Source organism: Cyrtonyx montezumae, unplaced genomic scaffold, assembly GCF_038088225.1.
Source record: "Cyrtonyx montezumae isolate F1298 unplaced genomic scaffold, pur_monq_1.0 scaffold_2, whole genome shotgun sequence".
NCBI lineage: Eukaryota > Metazoa > Chordata > Aves > Galliformes > Odontophoridae > Cyrtonyx > Cyrtonyx montezumae.
In genome coordinates this window covers 12,567,565-12,579,579 of record NW_027071936.1, presented here as the reverse complement: position 1 = coordinate 12,579,579, position 12,015 = coordinate 12,567,565, and the positions used below count along the sequence as shown (strand labels likewise).

Below are 12,015 nucleotides of genomic sequence, written 5' to 3'. Positions count from 1 at the left end.
TGAATATGTTGACTGATACTTGCTTTCTTATTCAGGAAATGATTTGAATTCATAGAATTTCTCAACCTGGGTAGAAAAGATATGAAAGTATTATTTCTCAGATGAAAATGTAGGAACTTGAAAGTGAAGTTTTCACCTTTTCTTTTTTCTACTTTAACGTCTATGAATGCTTTTTGATAGAACCATAGAAACTCCTAGAAACTTCTTACATTTGGTGTCCTGCATGATACATTTCAATTTGCTTTTCTTATCTGTCTTCTATGAAATGATCAGAAGTAACCCTGAGATTCCTTAGGTCAGTAGGTTGCAGACTTTTAAGTCCGTGTATGCTGCATATGGTAGCTTTATATTGTTCCCTACACTGAACTGAAAATTAGATATCGATGCCGGTTATCGAGGGTCAGTTTTCACTTTTAAACAGTTAATCTTACTGATGGCAAAATGGAAAAACAGACTAAGACAATGTTTGTTAAGATTTTAAAAAGTTGTTACGCCTTCTGGAATTATGAAGCTTATTGAAGGCATCAGTAGTGCAGGAATTGCTTAGTACTGAGCAGACTCTGTAGGGAAGCAGTGGTACCATATAATTGTCTGACCTGTCTGGCAGACATTCACTTCCTCATCTATGAAATTGCCCACTTGATAGTGGGAAAAAAAGACAGTATCTTAACGTGTAGTTAAAATATTTTCCCTGTGTTTTTTAATGCAAATGTCAATCATCTTAACCTTTTTCCTTGCTGAATGCTAATTTTTCTCCTTGCCAATTAGTAAATGTTGGATGTCAAATTAAGTTTAAATTAATGGTGGAGGCAAATGTTGCAGTTATTAGCTCACAAGTGTCTTTAGCTAGTAGTGCGTAGAGTTGCATTCCAAGCATTGCAAACAGCTATGGATTACCCATCAAATGATGGTGAAGATTAATGATTGGCCTTTTAGCTCACCAATTTAGAACAATTTCTAGTAATTAATTTTGTATTATCAGCTTTACAGTTGCCAAATGCCTTAAGGAAAATAAAAAATGACTGAAGTACCTTTAAAGGCTCTCTAAGGTGATTGTTTTCTTGTAAATGGTTGCAGATTTGCAGATCCTAATGTTTAATACTTCTATACGTTATTTCAGTCTACTTGTATTTAGTGATCTCAATTTCTGTTTCATTTTGTGTTCTGTTCATGCTGCTTTTGTTAATGTTTGCATTTTCTCTGTGGGGTATATTGCTTGTTTTGAACTGGTGTAATTCCTAAATGCCATGTCACAGAATGAAAGTAGGGAAGAATCGTCCAGTGCCATCATTTTGCTACCACTATTTCTTTGTTTACTGTCAAACAAAATCAGAAGGCTATGTAGTAAGTAGAGCTGTTTAGACAGGCTGGTCAAAAAGTTGGGTTTTGCCAAGCTGTATTTCATGATTTCTGCACTACTGAGAAAACCCCGGATTTGATGAGCAAGTTAGAAAAATCCCATCTTGTAGCCTGTCTAATTTTATGTTTGTTGCTATTTTGATTTGTGTATTTCATAAAGTAAATTGTTTAATTCCTTAGAAAAGTTTAATGCCACTTAATAACTGATGTTTATGGTAGAAGGAGAAAATTGTTTCCTTTTAAGATGAAATTTTGTGTGTGATGTACTCCTGCAGGTCTCTGCTTTCTGATTTCCTTTCAGCGTGTCTCTCCTTGCACTTCTCTGCATTGTTCTTCAATCAATATAGATTCTCATCAGATTATGCCTGGATTTATTTGCCCAGAAGTTTACACTGCCCATCTGTAAAGATAACAGTTGTCCGTATTGACTTTCTTGCCACGTTCTTTTTGGTATTAGCGATTAACAATCCTAAAGAGCACAGTTTGGTTTTTAGAGTGTTAAAGGGGTTGCTGTGTAATAGCATCCAAACCATTATCTATTCCTTGTTTCAAGTGAGACTGTGAAGTTATACTACATCCCTGTACTGTACTTTTTTTTTTTTTTTTAACTTTTGACTCAAGCAGAGAAGAACCTATTGCAAAGTTGGTTGCATCGCTAGTCAGTGTGGCCATTAGAACTCATGCTTGTGTCTTTCAGTTGTCATAGTTGGAAAAACTAAACCACAAAGCCTTTTATTTAGGTTTTGTGTGTTAGCACGCAAAATTAATCTGTGGTACCAGTCTGACTTCAAGATAAGACATACTCAGTTATTAAAAAAGAATGCCCCCCCAAAACACGAAAAAACCTTCAAAAGGAAACTACTAAAGTAAAGAGAGTAGCACAGGCTGATTTTGGTTGATCAGTTACAAGTATGTGCCAATGGTATTTTCATTTGTTAAATACCTCCATGCGCACACTGCGGAGGCGAGCAGTGGAAAAGGAAAGGGGGACATCTTGTGACTTGTGAGCAGTTTTATCTTTCCCTCTGAAAGGAAAAGAGAAACAGAACCTTGAACAGTTCTCTGGTATATGTAATTCTTCTGTGACAGGTATACCTGGATCTGTGGATGACCCGTGGAACTAGGGCATTAACTCTTTACCTCCCAGTGCACTACATGATGTTATGACGCGGAGTACCGATAACAAAAGTCATAAAACCATGACAAAATACTTCCTGTTAGTTGAAGTGGTCTGCAATATGAAATTCATTTGTAACTTTCTGTTTTACAGTATTGTGAGGATAGCATCCAATACAAATTTGTAGTAGACATTAGTGATTTGAATAAGGATTTTGAAGTTTTCAGAGGAAATGATCAGTAATGTTATGTTTTTTGTTCTTTCAACTCTGTTCTTCAAGGTAACCTTTGAAATGCACAAAGAGAGTCTTTCTCAAATGTACAGGGAATACCAAGGAAAGGGAGCTGAAGGGAGTGTAATATGTCCTTCAGCTCCCATTAGAACAATTTCTGGAGTTGGCAAAGATGCTGAAATAGTGGGAAGGAAGCAGTGTTTGGAATTAAAGGAAGCTGCTATTGCTCCTCCTTTCCATGATGGTATGGAGTCCAGTACTGAAAAAAACGAGTCAGATTCTTCAGTCTCTAAGCAAAAGAAGGAAGTAAAGGATGAGGACAGGGAAACTACGCAGGATCTAAAAGCAGTGCCTTATTCAGAACTTTCTCCAGAGCCAGAAGCAGTAAAACCCGATGTTTCAGAAATCAGTAGTGGAATAGCTGAAGCAATTGAAGATTCTCTGAGCAAACCTCACGAGCTTGTTGAGGAAACAGTTGCTGTTACTGCATCTTCTTTGGTAATGGAAACTGCTTTGGAAGAAGAAACTCATGGAAGTCCAGAAGGAATGGAAAAATCAACAGTGGATGTGGAAGATGAGGATGATTTTGTTGATTTGAAAGAGGAAACTAGTATGCCTTTACCTTCAGAAGAGTTTACAGAAACAGACAGAAAGCATAGCTCTAATGAAGAACAAGAGACAAAGCAGGAAAAAGCAGCACAACAGCACCTTGAATCTGTGCTTTTAAAACCTGAAGGTACTGGAGACACAGATGTGCAAAACAGAGAGATAGCTTTATCAGAAACAGTCAGTTCTGCGGTTGAAGAAGTAGTGAATCAACCGAATTCGGAAGGGAAAAAGAAGCTGGAGGAAGAAAAGGTGCTTTACAGTGAAACCAGGACAGCGGAAAATAGCAGTGCACGTGTACCGGAGCCTGCAGGAGCCTCTGAAAAAAGAATTGCTAGGCTTGATGTTTCCAATGTTGCATCAGATACAGAAAGACTGGAACTGAAAGCCAACACGCGTCTGGAAGCACCTCTGCCCCCCAGATCCCTACCTGAGGTAAGTTCTGTCTGTCCTTTATATGCTTAGCTTAACAATAAAAGGAGATCATTAACTGTTAGCATTTTCAAAAAAGGGTGCCCGTACAGAGTTTGGGGATTTTAATATCTCTAGATTTAACCTGTTATCTAAAGAGCACTTTCAATCGTCAATTAAAATAGCTGCAACTCTTAGAAATTTGTGTGCTGTGGAGTTTCAAAACTTTTATTCTTTGTATATCTGCTTATGGATGCTGACAGAGATGGAGTACTTGCCTACTTGTAGCCTTTGTGTCAGTACTTGTTAATGTGGAAGAACTGAAAGAAATAGTTATGTTCTGATATATTTCATCTAGCGTTTCTTCTGCTCTTTTACTCAACTCGCTTGTTCTCTTATCAGTCTTATCTCTTATAATTGTAATTCTTTGAATTACTTAGTAGCAAACATGCCTTGTGCATTAAAAATACCACTGAATTTGTATGATATCCTGATGGAACTTCTGAAAATATTTATTACTCCTGGTTCTCTGCAGGTACACTATATATTTTTGAAATTAAAATTTTAGAGAGTTAATCACTCGATTGTATCAGCTTATGTTTTCATGCAAGCATAATTTAAAACTGGCCTTCTGTTGTCTACTGCCGTGCTCCACTTCTCTAGTTTTTAGTTTCTGTCTCAGCCTTTTGTGGTTTAATAGTCATGCATCTGAGTACTTCCCTTCTGCAGAGATACCTGCTAATGGATGCTCTTGATTCTGCACCATTCTTCCTTAAAGGAGGAAAAACACTGTCTGCAGCAATATATACTGCTCCTGTGGTAAGGTTAAGTTGCTAAATGTGTATGCTTAGACGGACAGGTGTAGTAGTGCAGCTGTAGACTAGTTTGTAGGTTTGTTGTCTCCAATAAATAGCTTCTGTGTATTAGTTTTAGCTTTTTTGTAACTATGTGCGAAGTTTAAACTTCTGCAATATCCAAACACTGAATGCCTTTCACTACTCTGTGGAAACCAATAACGGTGTGTATTTCTTTGTCAAAAAATGGTGTTTACAGATGTCAAGGCAGCAAGATTCTTTAGGACAAGAGCTACCTCCTACATCAGATGGGCAGAGAAGAGACTCTAGATCAACTGTGTTCCGTATTCCAGAGTTTAAGTGGTCACTGATGCATCAGCGCTTGCTTACAGACTTGCTCTTTTCCATTGAGACAGATATACAGATGTGGAGAAGGTAAATTTGTGCTTTCCATTGCATGATCTGGTCTGGCATTTTGAGTGTGATTATTTTGAGGTTTCCTTGAAATTGACAGTTACTCTTTCACTTGGAAAGCTGCGCGTCTGGTAGTTACCTCATTTGCAAAAGTCTGTTTTATTGTCTATACCCGAATGTCCATTTTATTATTTTAGCATTTATGTCTTAGTATTCACTTTGTTTTTCCAAAGATTTATGTTAAGATTTAGTTAATACTGAACTAAATAAGTTAATCAAGTTGCATTTTATGCATTGATACAGTGTTTTTTGCTGTAACATAGTCATGGACCAGCCTACAAATATGTCTTTATCCAAATAATTTTTAGTCACACATCTTGATTTTGTTATTAGCTCGGTTTAAGAACTGAAAGGAAATGTAGGTATAGGTTTAGAGTAAGAAACATCAGCCAAATCTTATGGTCGTATTTGCTGCCCCTTGCTAACTGTTTCGTTTTTTTTTTTTGTAAATGAATGTGCTAAAATACTGTGAAATGAAGCTGTTTTCTGAAAGTATTTTCCTGAAACCTACTTTTGTGTTTTGAACAGTCATTCTACAAAAACTGTAATGGACTTTGTGAATAGCAGTGACCATGTCGTATTTGTACACAATACAATTCACCTCATATCTCAAGTGATGGACAACATGATCATGGCTTGTGGGGGCATTTTGCCGCTGCTTTCTGCTGCCACATCTGCTACTGTAAGAGATTTCATTAACTTTAAAATTTCTCTTGTGGGAGTATGCCTTCCTTTATGTATGATTATACACTAATTTAATACATTATGTAGTGTATTAAATATTATATCTGCCCTTTTCAGAAAGGGGGGATATTTCCACAAGCATTTTTCCTCCCTTTAGCCACTTCCAAATTTTCTCCAAGATAAACTGGGTTCCTGCTCTCTTTGCTTGAAGAGATAAAAAGTTGTCACTTAGCTGCATCATCTCACAGTGGTCTGGAACAAAATTAAATCCTTGGTATGAAAAAGACAGGGATCTTCTTGAAACAGTCTAGCAGAGGGCTAATAAAATGATGCAAGGTGTGGAACACCTCCCTTACGAGGAAAGGCTGAGAGGCCTGGGGCTGTTCAGCCTTCAGAAAAGAAGACTCAGAGGGGATCTGATCCACATCTATAAATATCTAAGGCATGGGAGTAAAAGGGATGAGGCTGGACTCTTCTTTGCAGTGTGTGGTGTTAGGACGAGGGGAAATGGCCACAAACTGAAGCATAGGAAGTTCTGCACAAATGTGAGTGGGAACTTCTTCACAGTGCAGTGACGGAGCACTGGCACAGCTGCACAGAGAGGTGGTGGAGTCTCCTTCTCAGGAGATGTTCAAGACCCACCTGGACACCTACCTGTGCAACCTGGGCTAGGGAGCTGCTTTGGCAGGGGGGTTGGAGTTGATGATCTCTAGAGGTCCGTTCCAGCCCCTACAGTTCTGTGATTCTGTGGAAATAAATCACGTGTTAGGAACAGTCATTAATTACTAGTTTGTGACTGAAAATGGATGCCCAAGTTATGTTTTCCCTCACTTGGTTTGTACAAATGGTCATCTTTATGAAGAGGTAAATGGTACTTTGAATTTTTCCGTGTAGCATGAATTGGAGAACATCGAGGCAACTCAAGGACTTTCGGTAGAAGCTTCTTTGACATTTCTCCAGAGATTAATTAACCTTGTGGACGTGTTAATCTTTGCAAGTTCTCTTGGTTTTACTGAAATTGAGTCTGAGAAAAATATGTCATCTGGAGGAATTCTACGACAATGCCTTCGTCTGGGTAAGCAAATAAAGCCACTTAATAAATATAGAAGCTTGTTATCATTAAATAATTAGGAACTGGTAGCTTGAATTTTAGTATTATTTATTAACATTGACTAGATTTACGAAAAGATGCATTGGAGTCTTTTACTATTTTACTATTCCTGTACTTCACACTGCATATGCATTGCGTTGCTTTTTTTCCCCCTCTTAACAAAGTTTTGAAACTAATTATTCAAGTGAGTTTGGTAGCCTGACCGTTTTGGATGTGTGTCTTCTTTTTATCTATAAATGAACTTGATAGTTCCTTGGAAAAAGATCTCTAGATAGTCAAGGCTGAGAATGTTACAGCAGTAAGAATACGAAATTTAGCACTGTGTATACAACTGTAAACCTTTACACATCTGCCTTAGAGAAGAGGTTTAAAGATTGTGGTCAGTACAAATGCAAACTGGTTAGTAGGTGTAACCAGTACTATAGTAGGTTCACTTCAAATTGAATTGGTCATTACTAAAAATTTCAATAAGAATCATTATGCATCCTGTTGGTTAATATAGGAGAGTGTTCATGCCAGTTGCATGCTATAAGATTTCTTTGCTGTGAAGAATTTAATTTGCATGAGATCCAGAGCGGCTCAGAGCATCAACAGTAACTAGCCTTCCTCTCCCTTTCTAGGCAATTAAAACTTTGTGCAGGTAGAACAAGATTTATGGGATGCAAACAGGTATAGAGGTGGGGTAGTTCTTTTTTCCTTTGAAAATCATTTTAGAAGATGAAACAGGTACAATTGTGAAGCGAAAAAAAACCAGAAGATGGTATAGTGTAACATAAGAGTCTTTAGTCCAAGAGCATTGTGAAACAGCTTTTCTCATTTGTTTTACTGGTCTATTTTCTGTATCTTCCTCGCTAGTGTATGAAATCTAGCTACTTCACCTTCCCCAGCCCATGAAAACACATGCATGGTAACATCTAGATGAGGAGTGAAAAAAGGATGTAATAATGCTAACTTAATAATTTAGATTTCTAACTTACTTGTTCTAATGGTTTAGTATTAATCATTAAAGTATTTTGAGCATTGTTTTGCAACTTTTTAAAATTTATGGAAGCAGAGTATTTTTTCTAATTGCATCTGCTTAAACTTTAATAAACGGAAATGTATTATATGTCTTGGTAGGGGATATAGACAGTACTGTTTCCCAGGGTAATTATTAACCTTTTTATTTTTATTTTTTTCCCTTTTAGTATGTGCCATAGCTGTAAGAAATTGCTTGGAGTGTCAGCAGCATGCACAGATGAAGGCAGTTGGAGACATTGCAAAGAACCAAAAAACAGTGCAGGGCCCTATAGGAGCAGGAAAGTCTGCAGCAAAGGTGTGTATGAGAGCACGTTCGGGAAAGCAAAAGTCAATAATTATTACTCTATTCAGAAGGATAGTTTTTGAAATTCATAACCACACTGCTGATACTTTAATTGATCTGAAGAGCGTGAATGCTGGAGATGTCGAAGTGATTTTTCCAAGATGCAGATTTAACGTTTGCATACTTAACGTCCCACAGTGAAGTAATTCTGTCAGAAGAATTTGCCAGATTTTTTTCCTTTAAATATGAAATGAAATCTGTTCTTTGTGCTCCTATTGGAGATAGTATTACGTACAGAGGAAAACTGTACACATTCAGTAACTCTTTGTAAAATGCTTTTTGAAACAGAATCTGAAACATTTGCTTTTCTTTCGAACAGAGTCCTGTGGACATTGTGACTGGTGGAATCTCTCCAATACGAGACCTTGACAGGCTTCTGCAGGACATGGATATCAATAGGCTTCGAGCAGTAGTGTTCCGAGATATAGTGAGTTACCAATCATGTTGTTTCCTTTGTAGCTAGACTTCTGTGTTTATCTGTTGGCTTTAACGCTTGCTGTGTTACGGTTTATCTAAATTGATTACACAAAAACTGAGTACAGCATGCAGTAACTGAGAAGGCATGAGCTTTGAGAGCTCTGTTGAGTTGTTTGGGACTGGAAAGAGAGAGGTGAAAATAGCTCGATTACTGCATTTGTTGTTTCCAGTTTAAATGCATACTTCACGTGCTGTATATAGACAGACTGTGTATACTTATATCAGAAAGATGTTTACGTATACTATTTGAAAAATGAATAACTCTCTAGATAATTAAAAATTAGAGACCTTACTTTCCCCCAGAGGAACCAGTTTGTGTGTATGTTCTATATATCTGCGTATGCTTTTATGGCTTTGAATTGACTGAAAGTAACTTTGGCCTTTGTCAGCAACTTTATAGCTGATACTGAAGAAACAGAGATTGATTGCTGGAAAAAAAAACAACAAACACCCTCTGTACTGCAAGTACAGGAGCTGCAATGGCTCTGAGTCATTAGTAGCCACAAGATGGAAAGCTGGAACTTTATATTTAAATAGAGTATTTAGCAAGTATGATGATGTACAGAATGACTTTTGTGCTGTTCATTGTAGTTTAGAAAGAACTATTTCAGCTATTACTGATTGAAACAAGCTTCTTTCACACTGATACCTGCTTTGGTATCAGTGTGCAGAATAGTAGCAGGAAGTGAATGCTCCGTACTGGTGGCTTTTAAATAATGAAATCTGGAAAGTCAAGCACATTTTATGTTCTGAATTTTTATTAAAAAAAAAAAAAAAAAAACAAGCAATTTGCACATATGCTTTTTTTGGTTGTTGATCTAATCCACCAAATAGATGTGAGGTTCTTTTTTTTTTTTTTTTTTTTAATCTGAGCTGTTTCTTTTTGCATTTAAAAGTTTCATGTTTGATTTTTTTTTTTTTCATTTTGTTCAGTGCATATAATTGTGGTTGGTATGATGCCTAAATGTTTGGGAGGAACCCAGATGGATTCCTCTTAACTACCAATATTGATAATAACTGAACTTTTTTAAGAGTCCTTGGTAAGGACAGTTGGAAACTGTCTTGCAAAAACTCACATGGGAAGGAAATTCTTCTCAATCCTTATTGTTGTAGCGGACTGCACTCTGATCACAATTAAATGGACTTGGCAGTTCAACTTCATTTCTTGAATTGCACAAAGAAAGGGGAAAATTAAGTGTTATCTAAGCCCCCGTGTAAATGAGAAGATTTTCTCCACCCCTCTTTCTCTTACTGATTGTTCACTGAAGACCCAAATTATTAATTTTGTCCTGTGTTTCCAAAGTGTACGAAGCTCGTTTTCCTTTGGTAGATTTGTTTTAACCAAAGGCTGAAGGGAATAGTCTCAGGCTAAATTGCTGTGTGTTCAGATGTAGCAGTGTAGATCTACTCGTTTCTTTCACTGGGAGTTCTTCAGTGCTCTGAGGAGGCACTTGACATAAATCATAGGGAAATGTGTTAAAGACTTTTTTTCAATTTCTTTAGCTGCTTATGCAGGTATTGCAAATAAATGTTTGCATTTTTTTGTCTAAATTATATACTACAGTACAGCCATCCAGACAATCTGAGGGTTAAACAAATCCCTGTCTTGAGTTCTGGAATTTGTTCCGCTTCCTTCATCGATATATAGTAATTTATTAATGCTTTTTCAGTTTTGTTGAGTCCACGTGCCTGGTAGTACTTCACAGTTGGTGTCTTGGCGAATCTGGGAAAATGGAGTAAAGCAAATGCCTGTAAATTAAAAAGACTTAGCCTCTACACTAGTAGTCAAAACGCATAACCTTAGTCAATATTGTCATATATAAATATGAGAAAATGAAAGGATTAGTGCCACTTGAATGCAATTGCTGTATTCTCTAGCTTTATAGGTGAGCCAGATTGTGAGTAGAGAATATTGTTCTTTCTTTGTTGACATATTCAGCTTACTTTCAGTTTGTTTATGGTAGCGCTGGGCATACTTTAGAGAAAAATAAGCATGCTGTTGAAATTGCAATGGAAAATCTGTGTGTGTGTGTCTTTTTCTACAGGAGGATAGTAAACAGGCTCAGTTCTTGGCCTTGGCAGTTGTATATTTTATTTCTGTACTCATGGTTTCAAAATACAGAGATATTCTGGAACCCCAGAATGAAAGAAGACCTCCAAACCACAGTCAATCATTCAAGGAATCAGAAAATGAAAATAACAGAACTTCTGCTGCAGGTGAACTGTTAATTATTTGGCTAAGTGAAATAATGCAACTTACACATTTTAAAATTGTGTACAAGTCCACTACAGATCACATAGAAATGTGCATTCTAAGCATCTGGGTAAACAACATGGATCTATCTGATTTGCCTCAGTATTTGCATGAATCATTCTGATCTGAGAGCAACTTAATCTGTAAGTTAATGTTGCTGCGTAGAGATGTTCAGTCTCACCTAAGTAGATAAGTATTCATAAATGCTTGTTGCAGAAACATTACTGTTTTGCCTACGGCAAAGTATGTGTAAGCATAGGCTGTCAGCTTTTTATTTTTGCTATTAGTCTATTTTTCTTTCTACTCTTCCTAAGAACACTCGTTCATTTTCATTCTTTGACTGTTAAGTTAGTATTTTCAGTTTGGTTTTCACTGAAATTTTGGATGTTATATCTTTTCAAGCTTCTTAGTAATTTTTTCAAGCTTCTTAGCACTTTTTTTTTCTGTTTCTATTAAGTACTTAATAAATCTTTAAGTAGGCAAGAGGATACACTAAGTTATTTTCTTTGTCACCTATTGGTGTTACTTTTCTGGAGCAGTGTGATGAATAGGGTTGTGCTAATTATGAATGTAATATTTGTTTCTTGACTTTGGTTTGTACAGATGCAGAAAACCCATCTGCTGCTCTTGGTGCTTTAACTTCAGATTCCACTGAAGATACGGAATGTACAGCATCTGTACAAAGAAGGGACTCTGGTCTTGGAGAGGAACCAACTTCAGGGCAAACAAACAATTCAGGCGGTGTTACTGAAGCAGGAGCTCTGAGTGTCAGTGCTGGTCCGGATGCTGTCAGTGAAGTACTTTGCACTCTGTCATTAGAAGTAAATAAGTCTCAGGAGGACAGAAATGAGACAGGAACGGAGGATAGTAAGCCTTCAGCTTCTGTGCCAGCTGCAAAAAATGTTAATGTAAAGGACATCCTGAGAAGCTTAGTAAGCACGCCAGCTGATGGGACTGCAGTCGATCCTGCTCTTCTGCCACCAGCCTTTCTTGGAGTTCTTGGTGATGGAGCTGCTGAGCAGCCTGTGCAGTTCCATTCCTTTGACAGGTAACATAACTTCCACAATTTTTAATCTATCTATTTCGTTTCTTTATTTAATTTTCAGTTTGTAAAGTATAAAAAGTGACACTTT

General features: G+C 37.0%; 1 protein-coding gene across 4 annotated transcripts in view; it reads left to right on the top strand.

Moving 5' to 3' along the window:
• LRBA (LPS responsive beige-like anchor protein) overlaps positions 1–12,015 on the top strand; it is a 363,630-nt gene that overhangs the window by 63,647 nt on the left and 287,968 nt on the right. For 3 of the 4 annotated variants that reach the window (XM_065736365.1, XM_065736363.1, XM_065736364.1), the window contains exons 23-30: positions 2,757–3,749; positions 4,779–4,954; positions 5,522–5,675; positions 6,572–6,752; positions 7,976–8,103; positions 8,471–8,578; positions 10,674–10,845; positions 11,486–11,930. In XM_065736365.1, the coding sequence (XP_065592437.1) occupies positions 2,757–3,749; positions 4,779–4,954; positions 5,522–5,675; positions 6,572–6,752; positions 7,976–8,103; positions 8,471–8,578; positions 10,674–10,845; positions 11,486–11,930 (2,357 nt within the window). Of the gene's footprint in view, positions 1–2,756; positions 3,750–4,454; positions 4,545–4,778; positions 4,955–5,521; positions 5,676–6,571; positions 6,753–7,975; positions 8,104–8,470; positions 8,579–10,673; positions 10,846–11,485; positions 11,931–12,015 lie in introns of all 4 variants that reach the window. The other variant, XM_065736366.1, reaches the window with a different exon arrangement.